At 33.4% G+C, this 16,711-nt stretch overlaps 1 protein-coding gene across 4 annotated transcripts in view; it reads left to right on the top strand.

The window, feature by feature from the left end:
* Positions 1-405: 405 nt before the first annotated feature.
* LOC132132082 (contactin-associated protein-like 4) overlaps positions 406-16,711 on the top strand; it is a 103,606-nt gene continuing 87,300 nt past the window's right edge. For all 4 annotated transcript variants that reach the window (XM_059544320.1, XM_059544321.1, XM_059544319.1 and 1 more), the window contains exon 1: positions 406-552. In XM_059544320.1, coding sequence (XP_059400303.1) covers positions 468-552 — 85 coding nt within the window. In that variant the 5' untranslated portion in view covers positions 406-467. The remainder of the gene's footprint in view (positions 553-16,711) is intronic.

Below are 16,711 nucleotides of genomic sequence, written 5' to 3'. Positions count from 1 at the left end.
TTTTTATGTTATGTGTTTGCATACATGTAGTATAGAGAGATTATATTTTATAAAATGTTTTTTTTAGTACTTTTAATTGGAATTGGAATTTCGGAGTCATATGTAAGCTCTGATTGGCGCGTTTAGTTTAAATATTAAAGTGACAGCATTACTGATTCTCCTCATAAACCTGATGAGACTGAATTAAAGCCGCAGATGGTTTGTGGAGCACAGGACGTAGCACTCTCTCTCTCTCTCTCGCTCTCGCTCTCTCTCTGTGTGTGTGTGTGTGTGTGTGTGTGTGTGTGTGTGTGTGTGTGTGTGTGTGTGTGTGTTTAATGTAGACTGTATTCAGATGTTTTAGGCAGCAGGATGGCGTGAAAGAGCCACTGAGAGCCGAACACACACACACACACACACAGAGAGAGAGAGAGAGAGTCTCGCGCTGAGGAGAGTCAGTCAGTCTCGTGCAGCATCAGTCGCGCATCATGGATCTGCGGGGCTCACACACTATTGGAATGATTTTACCGCTCTATCTCATCTTTTACTTCATCACAGACTCCGTCAGCAAAGGTGAGCATCACGTTATTCATATTATTTGCAGTAATTTGTGGTGAAAAACGTCTTTTTTTTTGTTTTCAGCGAGATCCGCGGACTGGAATAACGGCAGTAAGTTGCGGAGGAACTTTGCAGTGTGCCTACCTGATATCAAACGATCATTTTAGGCTATTTGATGTCGTTTAATGATGTTAGTTGAGGTAGTTTATTATATAATGTTTCAGTGATGTATTAATATGTAGTAATATGGAAGTTTGAGATGGTAATTATTAATCCAGCAAATAACATGCAGGTGTTTTACGCATCGGATGGGCTTGATTAGAGGTTTTACGCATCGAGTTGATAGGATCCGGAATATGGTGTTGTGTGCTTCTTCATTTCCAATAGTGTCAGAATGAGCGGTTTTGTCTTGATTTAAGTGTCTGTTACTGTAGTACACGCATAATTGGTGTATTTCAGGGGGTCTGGTGCGCCGCAGCGGTTGTATCGTCAGGAGAAAGAAATACTTGCACTGTTTCATGCCACGATCTGCACAATCATGACTGTTAACTTATTAATAATAATATTTCATAATAATATCGATATTATGTATGGAAGGCTATTTAAAATAGGCCTATTAACAAAACGTTTTAAAACAACAAACTTTATTAATAGTAAATAATTAAGGTGCAGGAGTTCAGGAGCTTAATTAAAGGCATCACGTGCCGCTCTTTGTGACGTCACAAAACACAATCGACGCTAAGCACCTTCAGCTGATGCACGACGCGCTGCAGACCTACTATTGCTACTGAATTGTCTACTTAAGTCTGAAATAAAACACTTACCTGCTGAGAAATCCATCTTAAAAACAAGCCTAGGATGGGTTCAGCTCAGGTTGGTCTGGTTTGCTGGTTCTGTAGGGGTTTGGGTCAGGATGTTTGCTAACCACGTGGAGAACCTGCAAACCAGCTCAAGGTGTAGAATTTTGGATACATCTATAGTAATGTATGCACTGTTGTAACATTATGTGCAAAATGATTGCCCTGTTTTATGTCATTTTTATACTAGTTGATTGGTGTTGAAAATAAAGTATGCACTTTTTTTTTGGTTTGTGGAAGTATAGGTGTCAATTTATCACATTGCTTGCATCTGGTATAGAGAGAGAGAGAGAGAGAGAGAGATTATGTTGGTCAGATGTTGTATTAAAAACATTCACAGATAAAAAAAAAACATTAAAGTATAGTGTCATAATATAAAAAAAACTTTGCAAGATAGCTGTGAAAAGGGACCATTATATATGAATTATGTGTTGCTTTATCACTTGTACCTGATGTTATCTCGAAATAGTCTTTCTGATTGACAAGTGACACGACCAATCACAGTTTTTATCTGCGTTGAGGGGCGGATTTATCTGAACCACACATTTTTGTTGTTCTCAGACGCAGAAATCATCATAGCTGGGTAAACTAGTTGTGAGTGGAAACAACAAATATAATTTTTTGTGTTTTCATTTGCTCTAATGGCAAAAGAAAAGAAATCTTTGATAGCATTTCTTGTGCCATCACTTTCAGCTGTTGTATTAGAAACAATCATACAGCAGCATTAACTAGTTTTCTGAAATTTAATGCCAATGCAATTTAACATAAAAAATAAAGTGTTATAAATGTGAAAAAAAAGGTCAATAAAATGAGCAGAAATGTGTGTAAACCGTATTTCTGTTTATCCAAAATGCACATACTGTCTTCTAATGGATATCTAGTTAACCTGTCAGGCTTTGGCAGATCCAGTGTCTTCTCAGACTGGTTCTTGTTAATCATGAGTTGGTTTCTAGGTGAACTTGTATGTCTCTAAACCCGTATGAGTTGCATAAAGTCAATCAGTCATGTTTGGTTGCATGTTTGCATGCGGTTTGCATCAGGCGGTCAGTAAGGTGACTGACTTCAGCATTTCCAGTGTAGATGGCATTTATTTAGAGGCTTTCATCTGTATTTGGTCACGGATGTTGAATCTGGATTGAAGGAATATATCAGAATGAGCTTTACTAGAGTGGATCAGGGGAAATTGATGCTCTGATGCAGGCTAATGCAGAGTGATGGTCACCACCATTAACAGAAGACGACAGTGATGTCACACTCTGAGCTCGTGCGTGTTGGAAATGAGATGCATACAGTATGTGTTGTAATTGAAACAGATGGTTATGAACTTTGGAAGCCGCTGGCTCACCGCAGCACTCCAGGATACAATATCTGAGGTGATGGAAGCTGAATTCTGCTCTTCTTTCTGCACAGATTGAAGATGCACCATAAATGAGAGTGCACTGGTGTCCAGACACACCTGACGCTCAAGTGCTGTAGCGTATCATGATCTTTCCACTCCAAGATATCATAGCATCCAAAAACATGGTTTTTCTATGGTGCAGTTTTTTGTTGTTGGTGATATAGATTTTTTAGTTTTTTGTTTTTTATGAGAGGAAGAAGTATAAGAAGTGTTGCTATTTCAAAATTTTAATAAAAACTGTAAACTCTGCAAGATAAAATATCACTACTCTGAATTGTGGAATATATACTGTGGTTTTTACAAAATTGCATTTACCTTTTGTATTTTTTATTCCATGGACGTCAGTGTTGGGTAAGTTACTCTTAAAAAACGAATTAATTACCAGCTACTAATTACATTACCAGCAGTGTAATTAGATTACTGTACTCATTACTCTCGCTAAAGAGTTTTGCATTACTTATTACTACATGCTTTCTGAATCACATATAAATCTCTACCAGCTGAACAGTACAAGGATAGACGTGAAACTGCTTGATTAGTTATTGTAAATAAATAACATTATAGCAAAAATGATATCTTGATAAAAAAAAAAAGGGTGTTGCTTTGTGGTTGATTTTTCCACTTGTTTATCATCCAGCTGGTTAATATATATATATATATATATATATATATATATATATATATATATATATATATATAAATGAGAGAAAGAGAGCCCGAACTCAGAATCAGTATGAAAATAAATATATACATTTTTACTTATCTTCAAATTCAAACAGTTTTCATTGCATTTTTTTCCCACATTTTTCACAGTCAAAATATTATTTACTCTTTCTTTTGACATTTAAATTTGACAACTCTATGATTGGCCTGAAGACAATGCTGTTCCATTTAAGCATTTTAATTGGAATGTAGTTTATATAAAATAACAGGATGGATATTAACAGGATAAAAACTTTAAATGTATTACTTATTATTGTTGTTTTATTGATTATTTTATTTCATACATGAGTTTGTACACAGAATCAACTTTACACTCATGTCTTTGCTAGGGTGAGTTCTCCCTCAACTCTTTCTCATGCAGTGTGCATCTGTATGGTTTTTCCACCTGTTTCATGGTTTTGCATCCGATCTCTTAGACATGTAAACTTTGGCACAAACCATATAGCACAGGCCTGAAATATCCTCCTCATGTCCAATTGAGCCGCAATCAAAGCCATGCTGGGCTCAGCTGGTGCCTCTGTTGGAAGTGGGCTGAACTCACATGTGCACACAGGCCTGTTTGCATCCAATGACCCAATTTCACTCTTCGTTTTGAAGTCCTTGTGCCCTGAAGAGCCATCAACAGAAGCTTCATTTCTGAAATCAGTTCTATTTTTCTCTTAGCCTCCAAGGTGGATTTAGCAGGATATTATTATATCTCGATCTTTAGAATGGACTCAGGGGCTCGCTTGTGGAGTAGTTTCATGCCGGAGCACACACTTAAGCGTAAAGGCTCTTTAATGGTTCTTTTCTGCAAAGCATTGTGGCCTGCTTCGAGGCTCTTGAGTTGTTAGTTTCTGTAGAGATGAAAACAGCTGTTGAGGTTTCACTCCTCAGATTTCCAGAACCAGATTTCTTACAGTTCTTCAGATTAGTGTTTGGTTTCTGGGATCCTTAAAACACCAGAACATAGATGTTTTATTAAGAAATAAAAGTGAAGCCCATGTGGGTTCTTTAAAGCATCATAAAATATGTGCTTTTCTAAAGGACCATATTACAGTCTATTACTATTACTGTTTATTTATTTATTTAATACAAATCTAAAAAAAAATAATATTTTACATAAATATAATTAAATGAACAATGTTATTTATTCATTATATAATTCTCTTTAATTTCATAATTTACATAAATATTATTTATTTTATAATATTTATTTACTTATGGAATGTATAATATAATATAATAAATATATAATGCATAATACATAAATTAATATTATATTTTATTTCTGTAAAAATGTGTTTTGCACATTTATATTATCTATTAGAGAATGGTATTTATTTTTATACGTCTACGTAAATAATATTATAATATAATTTAATATTATAATATAGTTACAATATAGTTACAATATATATAATATATTACAATATATATAATAATATATATAATATTATATTATAATATAATACAGTTTTCATTTCATGCTGTTTACATTCCATTCATTTCTTCTATTTTTTGTGTTTTTTCTTTATTATTCTGCTTTTTTCTGTAATTGGCAAGTTGCTATGCAAATACATTTACTCATTGGAATTTAATTTATATAAAATTGATATAAAATAACTAACATGACAATAATTGAAGCTTTATTTTTTTGGAACGTAGTGGAAAATGTAAAGATCTTCATTGTTTTTCTTTTATTTCCAATTATCAAAAAAAAAAAAACATCTTGTAACTATTTTTGGCAGTGTAAGGTTTCAAGGTGTAAAATTTCGATGTTTCATATGTGCTTCAGATCTGTGTTTCAGTTTCTTAATTCTCAAAAAGAGTTTTGTTGTTGTTGTTGTTGTGAAGAACTCAAGAATAAAAAGCTCTTTTCGAGGCTTAAACAGGTTCCTGTGCTTCATCAGGCTGTAAAACACGTTTCGATCCTTTGTTTAATATTATATAAGCTCTAATATGGTGTGATAGTATATTTCTTTTTTGACACTCAGCCTTTGTTTACCTATTTGTAATAGTAATAGGTCCAGAAATGTGACTGTTACTAATACAGATGACAAATACAGCGGCCAGTGTATTAACAGAGTAGTGCAACAGCAGTTTTTTCACATTATGCCCAGACTGTTCATTCTGCCAAAGCAATTATATTCAGCACCGAGGCAGACTGGTGCGATCCGGGCCGGTGTGTTGGCTCAGAATCAATCACGTCTAAACACTCAGTGTCTGCGCTAAGCATATCAGGAGGGTTTCCCTATCTGATCTCAGGTCAGAAAGACTGACATCCCCTACTATGTTATCTTTACTTCTAGGTCATGTATCATTGCTGAAAGCTGGTCCGGAGGCATTGAAGTGTTCAATTTAATCATGACTGTGTGGCTGCTTACTCTTGGCGGTGTCGTGTGCTTTATGATAAAACTGAGTTGCCACCATAGTGTTGCAGAAGCTTAGTCATAATTGTGAAGTATGTTGCCGTGTCTTGCTAAAAATGGCCAGCAGAATCAATTAAAGAGCAGGAAGAAAGGAGATGGCGAGCGAGGGATTTCAGTTCCTCTAGATGTTGGGAAGTGGATTGTGTTGACGAATGATAACATGAGGAGAAACCTCTTCTTTAAAGATGAAGTGTGCACATACTGAATGTTATTTTTTTAGGCGAACCTTCCATTTCTCAAGGAATGTTCCTGTAAAGTTCTCTCAAAGTTATAAACAAACATTCTTCCAGTAACATTAATAGAACGTTCGTTTAACGTTATCTGGTCTTTAAAGGGATAGTTCACCCAAAAATGGAAATCACCCCATGGTTTACTCACTCTCAAGCCATCCTAGGTGTATATGACTTCCAGATGAATCCAGCCAGAGTTATATTAAAAACATGTCATGGCACTTCCAAGCTTTATAATGGCAGTAAATGGTTGTTATTTTTCAATAGTCCAAAAGACGTCAAATAAAGTGCATCCATCCATAATAAAAGTATCCTAGGTGTGAATAAAGGCCTTCTGAAGCGACTTTATAAACCATAAACTTTATAAACCATAATCTCTTGCTTTTGCTTACCTAGTACGCACATTCATTCCAGAGGATCAAAGATCTTCTTATCAGTAATTATTTTTGGTTGCAAGTTTCGTGAGAAGCTCTTTGATTTGGAGATTAATTTTTTTTTTTTTTTCTAGGTTCTTTAGGTCATTTTTTTGGTTTCTTGGTTTCTTTATAGCTAGAACTAGAGAATAAAAGCTCCTTTAAAGGTTCTCCTGATCATTTAGGTCCATATTTTTGTTTAATAGTTGAAAGTTCTGAAAATAATAAGTCAGAATTTGTGTAGTGTTCTTTGTAAAGCTGAGAGTTGAGAAGAATTAAACTGTCATGCTTTCAAAAACATTGATCTGACAGGTCAGCTTCTGCATTGTGGGCGGGACTATCTGTTTGATTGACCAATGGAAGCAGAGTGTTCAGGAAAAGTCTTTATTTTTGAAGTTTCACTCGGTAAAGCTACTGGAATTAAGTCACAGAATACAGAAATCACACACTAATATTGTTAAACTCAGGCTTGGTAGCTGTTTTGGTTGCTAGTTTCACTGAAACATTTGAGCTGGATCAAAAAAAGTTCACTAAAGTTGACCTGAGATAAGAACGGGTATTGTTTTGGTTTTAGGATAACTTTTGATGAAAGGTTTCAAATGTTTACTACTATAGTTGCTTATTAGCATGCATATTAACAGCATTTTATAGTACTAATAAAGCACAAATTAATGTCTCAACAAATACCTTTCTAACTATTAATAAGCAGCAAATTAGGAGTTTATTAAGGGGTAAACTCTTAGTTAATAGTGAATATATTTCCTAATCTAAAGTGTTAGTAAAAATCTTTGAAAATCTTTTAAAGGATTTTCACTTAGAATTTGGGATATTTAATATATTGTTTAACAGTTAATTAAAAAGGGAAATACCAGAATGAAAAACTAATTCAAAATATTACAAGAAGTTATAATAATATCTGATTAATACTAAAACAGCGCTGATAATTACAAAAGAATGCAATTCAATTTTTTATTAAATGTAACACTTTGAAGTGGAAAAACACTTTAATAATCTTTATTTACAACCTTGAAGAATCTTTTTTTGTTGTTGTTGTTTTGTTTAACACTTTAGGCTCCAGTTTGTGTTAACTGAACATAACTTAGCCTAACAATAACTATATGTGGTAATATGATATGTATCTCCTATAGTGAGGTCTTAGCCTCATCAGAATTTATGGTTTATCAATTCTACCAGTTGTTTGTATGGAACAAGACATAAACTCTCATCATAAGATCAATTTACTGCGAATGCACTCCGTATTTCCCCGTAAAGCACGTTGTCCGTTATGATTCATGATCTCAAAGAGCCTGGACATCGGCACGGGGCGCAGCCGAGAACAAATCACCCTCATACGTCTTCTTTACTGTCAGTTATGAAAATGTGTGAATAGAAAGTCAAACGGGGAATGGGAGTCTCATGGAGTCAAGGTTGCAGTTGTGTGTTTTTTTGCCCCTCATGCATTTGCATTTATTAAAACGGGCTGCAGTATTTAAGTGCAAAATTGGGAGGAGATAACGCAGCAAGCGACAGACTCAAGGCCAAATATCTGTCAAGGTTTCAGCACCCAAAACCAAAGCACATTCATCTCACACACCTGCCACGGCTGATCGGTGACACAGCCCAGAGAATTCATCATCATGAGCCATATTTTGTCTACAGAATAAACTGCACTTGCTCAAACATTTCTTAAGCTGTCGGTGTCGAGTGCGTTTGGGAGGAAATGTCATTTCTTTTCTGCGCTCGTCCAAACACTTACACGGGGAAAGTGTTAAATCTGTTTTTTTTTTGCTTGTGTCATTGGAGCGCAGAAGATACATTTTTGAAGAAGTTTGAAAAAAATACATCACATTTAGATAGATTATTAATACTACACTGATAATAATCAGACAAGTTTCTTGAGCAGTAAATCATCATATTATTCTGATTTCTGAAGATCATGTGACACTGAAGACTGGAGGAATGATGCTGGAAATACAACACAGAAAACAACTATTTTAAATGATATTATTTCACATTTATTCATAAATTAAATGCAGCATATATATAAAGGTATAAAACAAACTAGTGCATATGTATGTTGAATGTGTTTTGTATGTTGTATAGACAGTTTTGTGCGAGTATATGATTCTTTATGGTGTTTTTTGGAGCGTGACAGTCGTTGTCATTATGAATTGTTGTATATAAAACAGCAGCATAATTCCCTTCAAAAAAAAAAGCCTCCTGTGGTGTCCCACAGAACAAGATAACAGCATGTGGGTCAGAAGCGAGTAAATAAAAAAAAGCTGAACTATTCCTTTAAATATGCTCCATGTTTTAGATCAGCAGCCTCAAACTCTCGCTAATAGATGCTCGCTCACAGATGTGCTCTTGAAGGAGAGGAGGTAAAACACGACGAAGGAGGAGCGAATCCTGTGGCCGTGTCTCATTCTACACGCGTATTTCATTTCACTCTTCGGTGCTTCCCCTGTGGCCGGGTGGGAACGGAGAGTGACCTGCCAGCAAACTAGGTCAAAGCAGAAGCATGCACCTTTTCACCCGTGAAGAAAGCAGCTAATCCGATATTTCTCACCCTCGAGGCGTCCGAGTTCTCCAGTAGTTTGGCGTCGGGCGTCTGGATGTGGCTTTTCCTAGTGAAAGTGATTAGTTATCGGTAATGGTGTTAGTGACACAGCTCGACACACACACACACAGATCCGTCCCGCAAATAAGCGCTTCGTAAATTGTTTATCTGTCTGTGGTTACACTTTCTGATGTTGCTCGAGTGGTTGAAAAACTCCATGATATCAAGAGTTTTGTGGCTTTCGGTTTGTGTCTGTTACTAGTATTATATGTGTATTAGTGCTGCAGTATGTATTATTGAAACTGTGCCTAGTATGCAGGTTTTCTATAAACTTGTCCTTTCATTTCAAGTGTTGTGAATATTCTCTGTTTATTCTCGATTCATTATTTAATAAGGCTTGCCAAAACTATTAATTTTTTCTGTATTTATTACATAAAAATATTTATTTATTAATTAATTTTTGCTCTTACATATATAGAAATAATATTATTTATTAATATAATTCGCTGTTATTTTTATAACATCCCGATTCATTATTTAATAAGACTTGCCAAAACGGTTTATTTTTTCTGTATTTATTACATAATAATATTTATTTTTGCTTTTACGTATATAGAAATAATATTATATATTAATTTGAATACACTTTATTATATACACATTATTTTATTTTTATTATTCACATGAATATGAAAATAATCAAATATAGTTTTTATTTTTTACATATTTTCATGTTTTTTTATTTTACATAAATATAAATTTCATGTTTTTTCTTACATAATTATAAATGTGTTTATTTAAAATAATTGTTTGTATTTTATATTTGTAGTATGTACACAATTATAAAATAATAATTTTTTGTACATAAATATAATTAAATAAATGATTTTTACAAATTTAAATGATTTACATAAATATAGATTTCATATCATTTTTACATTAATATAAATAAATATATTCACTTATTTAAATGCATCATATATTTTTGTTATATATTATTTACATGAATGTCACTTATAATATTTAGTTATAATAGTAAAATAATACTTTAAAAAATTTTTTTTTTACATATGTACAAATCTCTTTTTTGCAATTTGTTTACATAAATTTAATATTGGCTTTATTGATGATGTTATTTGTTTATTTTAATATTTATTTTTATTTAACTTTTTTTTACAATAATGTCATTTGTTTATTTTTTTAAAAATATATATAGTATTTATTTCGTTTTATTTATTTGTATTTACTTTAATGACTTAAAAAAAAATTCATAACCGCTTTTATTTCCAGGATGACACAGTACCTGACATTGACAGTCAATAGTGACATCAATGCAGCATGCTGCTGTTGGAGACATCTGTCAGGGTTTAATACATACGGTTTCAATTCTTTTAAAATAATAGAAGGTAGTACAAAGCAAACACAGTAGGAGGCTAGTATTCATTGAGATCATAGCCATGATCCCATATGCATTAGTGTGTTGTTTATCCGTTTATTTGCTTACGGCCACCAAAGTTTGCTGAATTTCATTGCGAGCCTGGCTCCCAGCGGAGCGTCACTCGTGTTTACTACGCTGCTGATGTCACTCGCTCAGATGAGGACTCGTATATCACTGGCCTTCATGACAGCAGCTCATTAGTAGTTAGAACAAGCAATTACACCATGCATGTCAAGAAAATGTATGTTTAATGTGATTTCCCCTCCGAGGGTGTCCGTCCATTAAGAAACTCAACATTCATCACACAGATCCTCCTGTCAGGGATTATCATTTATAATAAGGGCTTCTCAAGCTTACAGACCCCTGCAAGAATCAAACAGCTTGATTTGAGGAGTCGCGGCTCCTTAGTATGCAGATTAAACCTCACGAGATGAAACGGGTATCCCTGGAGGACCAAAACATGAGCGTGTAGAAGTATCTTGGGATTTATATTCCACTCGCACTGCAGCTTTTAGAAATGATACATTTGAAAATATGTGTTCCATTTAGAACCAGCCTGATGTCACTGGAGATGCTTTGATGTTCCACAAAGAGCTTCTCATGCTCTCTAGGTGTTAAGAAAAAAACAGTCTGGTGCTTTAAAGATCAGAGAAACCAAAACATTGATCTGAAGAACTTCATGAAGTGATAAATAATCAAACATCAAGAAAGTTTTCATCTAACGAGGATGCTGGGGCTAGTTGTCACACTTTTTAATCCAGGGATTGATTTATTGATTTTCCATTAGATTTTCTAGTCTCCTAAACAATGAAAAATAAAAGGGTTCGTCATCTTTTGTGAATCTGAAGTCTTGCACAGACCCACTGAAGGACTTTTAAGCGTCTCCAGGATCGTGTCATTTTCTTCGCAGCATTGTGGTTAAAAAATAGCATGACGCAAGTTTGCAGTAGATCCAGAAGAAAATGACTTAACGCCACACAGAAGTCACACAGTCTTTATAAACTCCCCAAAAACATATTACCAGCCTTGGATCAGCTTATGTTAATCTCAGCTAGTGCTGAATTATGAATGCTGCAGAAAATATGCATTTATGTGTAGCGTTTCAGGACATATTTCATTGGCTTGTGAGTCAGAAACACTGTTGTATGCAGCAGTGCAGGGAAATGTCCAGCTGCTGGACTATAAAACTAGTTAAACCTGCGCTGAGCTGAATGCACACCCAGAAATATTGAGTTACAAACCAATTCTCTTTGTTAACTTGTACCGGCAACGTCAATTAATATTTATTCATTGCACACTTCATATGTAATGCATAGCATAGGGAATTAAAAAGCTGATGTAAAATGTCTCAGTGAATCTTAGTCTCTCCCCGTAATGAAATCAAAGCGGTTTTGGTGCTTAAAAATATGTCACAGAAGCATGACAACAATGCATGCATATGGAGAGAATAATAAAACATAGATGCATTTCTTTATGGATGCAATTGATGATTGTTTCATGCATGTTTCGGCATCCAAGCAAGTCTCCACGTAGAAAGCATGACGCTCTTGTCTAGCTGCTGTATTCATGTTTTATTCATGGATAGCTGTCACAGAGAGGTGTCTTGACGTTCGTGCCCACCTTGTTAGATAACGTTGCATTGAGTGAATCTGATGTTTTCTGATGTCTCTACCCTCATTGTGCTCTGCCGTCTTTTAGAAGAGAGTCTGTCATCATGACATTTTTCCTTAATTGTTTTGCATTGTTAAACAGAATAATTCTGCGCCGCTGAAGGCTGCACTGTGGCCCGTCTGTCAGGTGTGTTTACCCGAGATAAAGGCTTGGATCAAAGGCAGATGCGCAGCCGCTGACAGTGTGCTGCTCGGGGAGTTTGCTCAGTAGTTTCTGTGTAAGTTTGAATAAATAATGGGGGCAGATTGGATGTAGCCACTCCTCAGATGGAGCGGCATTAGTCATCGAGTCGCACAGCTCTGGCAGCTTTCAGATGTGCGGGGGTTTGGACGTATTGTGCCGTTTAACAGGTTGAGTCTTCACAGAAGTGTGAGACAGCTGTAGTGACACACACTTAATGCTGCGTCTGCTCTTCTGAGCTACAGCTCTTACTGTCCAACACTTCAGTGAGATCTCCAGAATGCTCTGTCTCTCACGAAACCAGCATGTGCTATGACTTTTTGGATGCAAGTATATTATACAGTATTAATACCATAGTATATGAGTATGGTAATCGCTCAGTACCATGGTATGCTCTACATTTTCATGATCTTAAAAAACCCTTTGATCTAAATGCTTCTGCTTAATTTTCGTCAGTTTTTATATATATATATATATATATATATATATATATATATATATTATTATTATTATTATTATTATTAATACAATTTTATTTTTAAATTTTTTTATTATATTTTATTTCAAAACAATTATTTTATTTTTAATGATTTACAAAATATTTTACTACTACTACTACTATTAATATTATATTAATTTTAAATATTATATTTATTTTATTATTTAATTTTATTAATCTGTTGTTTTACATTTTTATTATTTTTAATAATTTGTTTACATTATTTTTTTTTGTTTTTATATCATCATTATTATTATCATTTATTTTTTTTAAGTTATTTTTGATTTATTTATTATATGTTTATTATTGTTGTGTATAGTTAATCATTTTATTTCCAATGTTTTTTTTTTCCATTCATTTGTTGATTCATGCATTATTATTTTATTGAATATTAGATATTATTTTATTTTAAATGTTTTATTCTATTTTGGTTATATTTGTTTTAAACATTTTATTATTATCGATATAATTTTTTTAAAATTATTTATTTATTTATCATGTTGCACTGCACGCACATGACATGAATGTTGAAATTGCAAACATCTAATTTTATTTGCATTTAGAGTGCTACTGATTGCATGAAGTGGCTTGTCAAGATCAATATGAAAAGATGGAGATGAGGGAAGTCTCGGAAAAGCTCATCACTCGTTCTGTTTAACCAATTAAGAAACCAGTCTGAAAGCATGCTATTGGCTGAAACCATTTCCAGCCCGTCCAATTAATGCAAAACCAAGAGCTGTAGACAGAAACACTGCTAATGAATATTGGCTTGCATACAGGGAAAAACAGGCCAATGCAAAAACAGATGCACTCAAACATGCACGATCTGCTCGTTTCATAGATGCACATTCACAACCTCAGCTTCGCTTTTTTAATGACGACACGAACATGTCAGCATTAACACAGCTTGCAACACATCCACAATTCAATGCATTTGCATTTTATTTCCATTGGATTTTTTATGTTTTATTTGTTTTAAATATTAGTTATTATTGTTAATTATTATCTTACACTGTTGAGTCACTTACTTCATCATTAGTCAGTTCTGAGCTCCTGTTAACGTCAGTGTTCATGAATTGATGGTTTCTGTGTTGTTTTCATCTCTTGCACTGGAGTTCAACTCTTCTCTGACTGTGTGAAATGGTTTAATAGGTCCTCAACAGCTGTTGTGAGAGAAATGAGATGATTGTTGGCTCGTCATGGCGTTTCTGTGTCCTCAGATAAGTCTGAATATGTAAAAGTGTTGTTAAGTGCTATGAGGAGGTTTTATCACAGCGCGGGCCGCACGTATGATCATTTATCGTCATTAACGCTGCTCTACTGGTTTCATTTACATTTGTAGGTGTTTCTGGAGCTGGCAAGCAAATTGTAAAAGCAGAGCGTGGTCTTCATATCTGTCAGGACATTACAGTTTCCTATCAATCAAAAACACAGTTTGCTTCTCTATTATAAACTCCAAGAGTTTGTGCTTGTTGAGTTCATATTTAGATCTTTTGATTGCAGATAATTTGAGAAACTCAGTAAAATCTCATTTCGTCTCCATTTAATATCATTTTAATGTATTGGTGAAATGTATTATTATTGATTTAAATTAATTCTTCTATTATTTACCTTTTAAAACACTGCTTAGACTTATTTATTCATTCATTTATCATTATCTCACCCCTATTTTTCTTCTTTTTACCTGGTTTGCGATAGATTTGCTTGGATATCTTCATTTATCGAATACATATGTTATAATTATTATATTATATATTTTAACATATTTAATATAAAACCTTTGATGCATTTGTAATATTAGAAACTAAAAAGTAAAATTGTATAAAAATAATAATAATTTTGTAAATGCAAAAATGTTAAGATTAAAAATAAAATATAACTATGTTTATAAAGTGAACACATGTTACAAATGTCTGGGGCCTGTAAGATTTAAAAAAAGTTTTTTTCTGTTAACCAGGGCTGCATTTATTTGCTTAAAAATGACAGGAAAAAATGTGAAATATTATTTGGATTTAAAATAGCATTTTTGTCTGTGAATATATTGTAAAATGTAATTAATTGCGCTGGTCAAAAACGGTATTTTCAGCTTCATTACTCCAGTCTTCAGTGTCAGAAATCAGTCTAATATGCTGGTTTGCTAAACACGTTAGACTGTCGAATCATTTGGGATTTCTTTCAGCTGGTGTGTGAAGGTGATTGCTGTGAAGTCTATCGCTGAGCTCTTTTCTATAGATCAGCTTTGTTTAAAGTCAGCTAGTCGTCCATTATTAGCTTTGATTTGAGCGTGACTGAAGCGAGAGCCTCCATACTGCGCCATCATCTTCTCCACTATCAGGGGTCTTTGTATTGATCAGCGGCTAAAACTGTCTACGATTCTGTTCTCTCACTGAAAACAAGGGAAGGTAAGGGGTCAGAAGGACATGTTTGAGAAAAAATGACAAAATCACAACTGCGTAAATCATCACAGCGTCCAGCGCTTTCACCATACGGCTCTCTTATATGAAAATGAAAAGCTGTTTTTCTAAAGTATGACTTAGAGAGAAAATGATCACGGCAATCGAGTTCAGGTGCTTGCTCAAAGCTCCTGTGTTTTATGCATTGGAACAACACACTATATAGAGCTTTATTGGTTATTACTTTTGAATTAATTTCTTGTTTTATTGGTTTTAAATACGAAAATATAAATTTTTTTGTGTTGTTTGCATTTTAATTTTTGTTTTCAAATAATTGTTTTTCTATTGTTATTATTTTTATTTTGTTTAAAATATGTATTTTTTATTGTTTTGTTATCTGTTTTTTTTTTTTCATTTTTATTATTCTTGTTTGAGATATATAATTTTATGATAATAATTATTTTACATTGCTTCTATTACTAATACTACTATTCATATTGTAATTGTAATTTATTTGTAAAAGGGTTTATTATATATATATATTATAATTACTGGAACTGTCTCCAACAATTTTTTTTATGTTTTTAATGTTAATATATTTGATGTGTTATTTTTTATGAATCTATTGTTTTGCAATGTTTTTATTATTTTATATTATTATTATGATTTATTTTATTTGTAGATGATTTTTTTTTATATTAATATTTATTTTATATATTATTGTTTTTCTTTTATTATTTTCTTGCTATTTGTTTACATTTCTTTGTTCATTACATTTATTTATTTATTTATTTATTAGAAGGATTTGTTTTACAAAAAAAATTACAAAATAACAACTGCGAAAACCACCAAAGGGTCCAAGGCTTTTACTGTACAGCTCTTAGATATAAAAATGAGTAGCTGTTTTCCTAAAGTATGTCTTCAGAATGATGTATTAGAGAGAAATGATCACCGCAATCGAGTTGAATTCCTGTGTTTCATACATTGATCAACACACAATATAGAAGTACAGAAGCTGATCATACAAACCAGGACAAGGACAATTATGGGAATAACACTCTGGGAATAACTATTACTATAAAGGTAATAGGAAGCATTATTGTATTCCAGTGGGAATGCAAACAAGATCCGTTTGCAATGAAACTAGAGGAATAAAGTTCAGAATATTTCACACATCAAACCGCTTTCAATTTAAATAGTTAAAGAAGTAAGACTTTAACACGCTCTCACACATATATAAATAATAATGCTGTATGAAAACGCTTGGTTTTATATAAATCAGGTCACCTGACCGTGTGTTTCATATGGAGAAAAATGGGTCATCTTTGTGGAAAGGTTTTTTTTTTGTAGGTAAAAGCATTTTCAACAGGCTTCAGTTTCTTATGAAGTTGAATAAGAAC

This window comes from Carassius carassius, chromosome 49 (genome assembly GCF_963082965.1).
Source record: "Carassius carassius chromosome 49, fCarCar2.1, whole genome shotgun sequence".
Classification (NCBI taxonomy): Eukaryota; Metazoa; Chordata; class Actinopteri; order Cypriniformes; family Cyprinidae; genus Carassius; species Carassius carassius.
The sequence above is the reverse complement of the archived record's forward strand: the minus strand, read 5'-3'. Positions and strand labels throughout refer to the sequence as shown.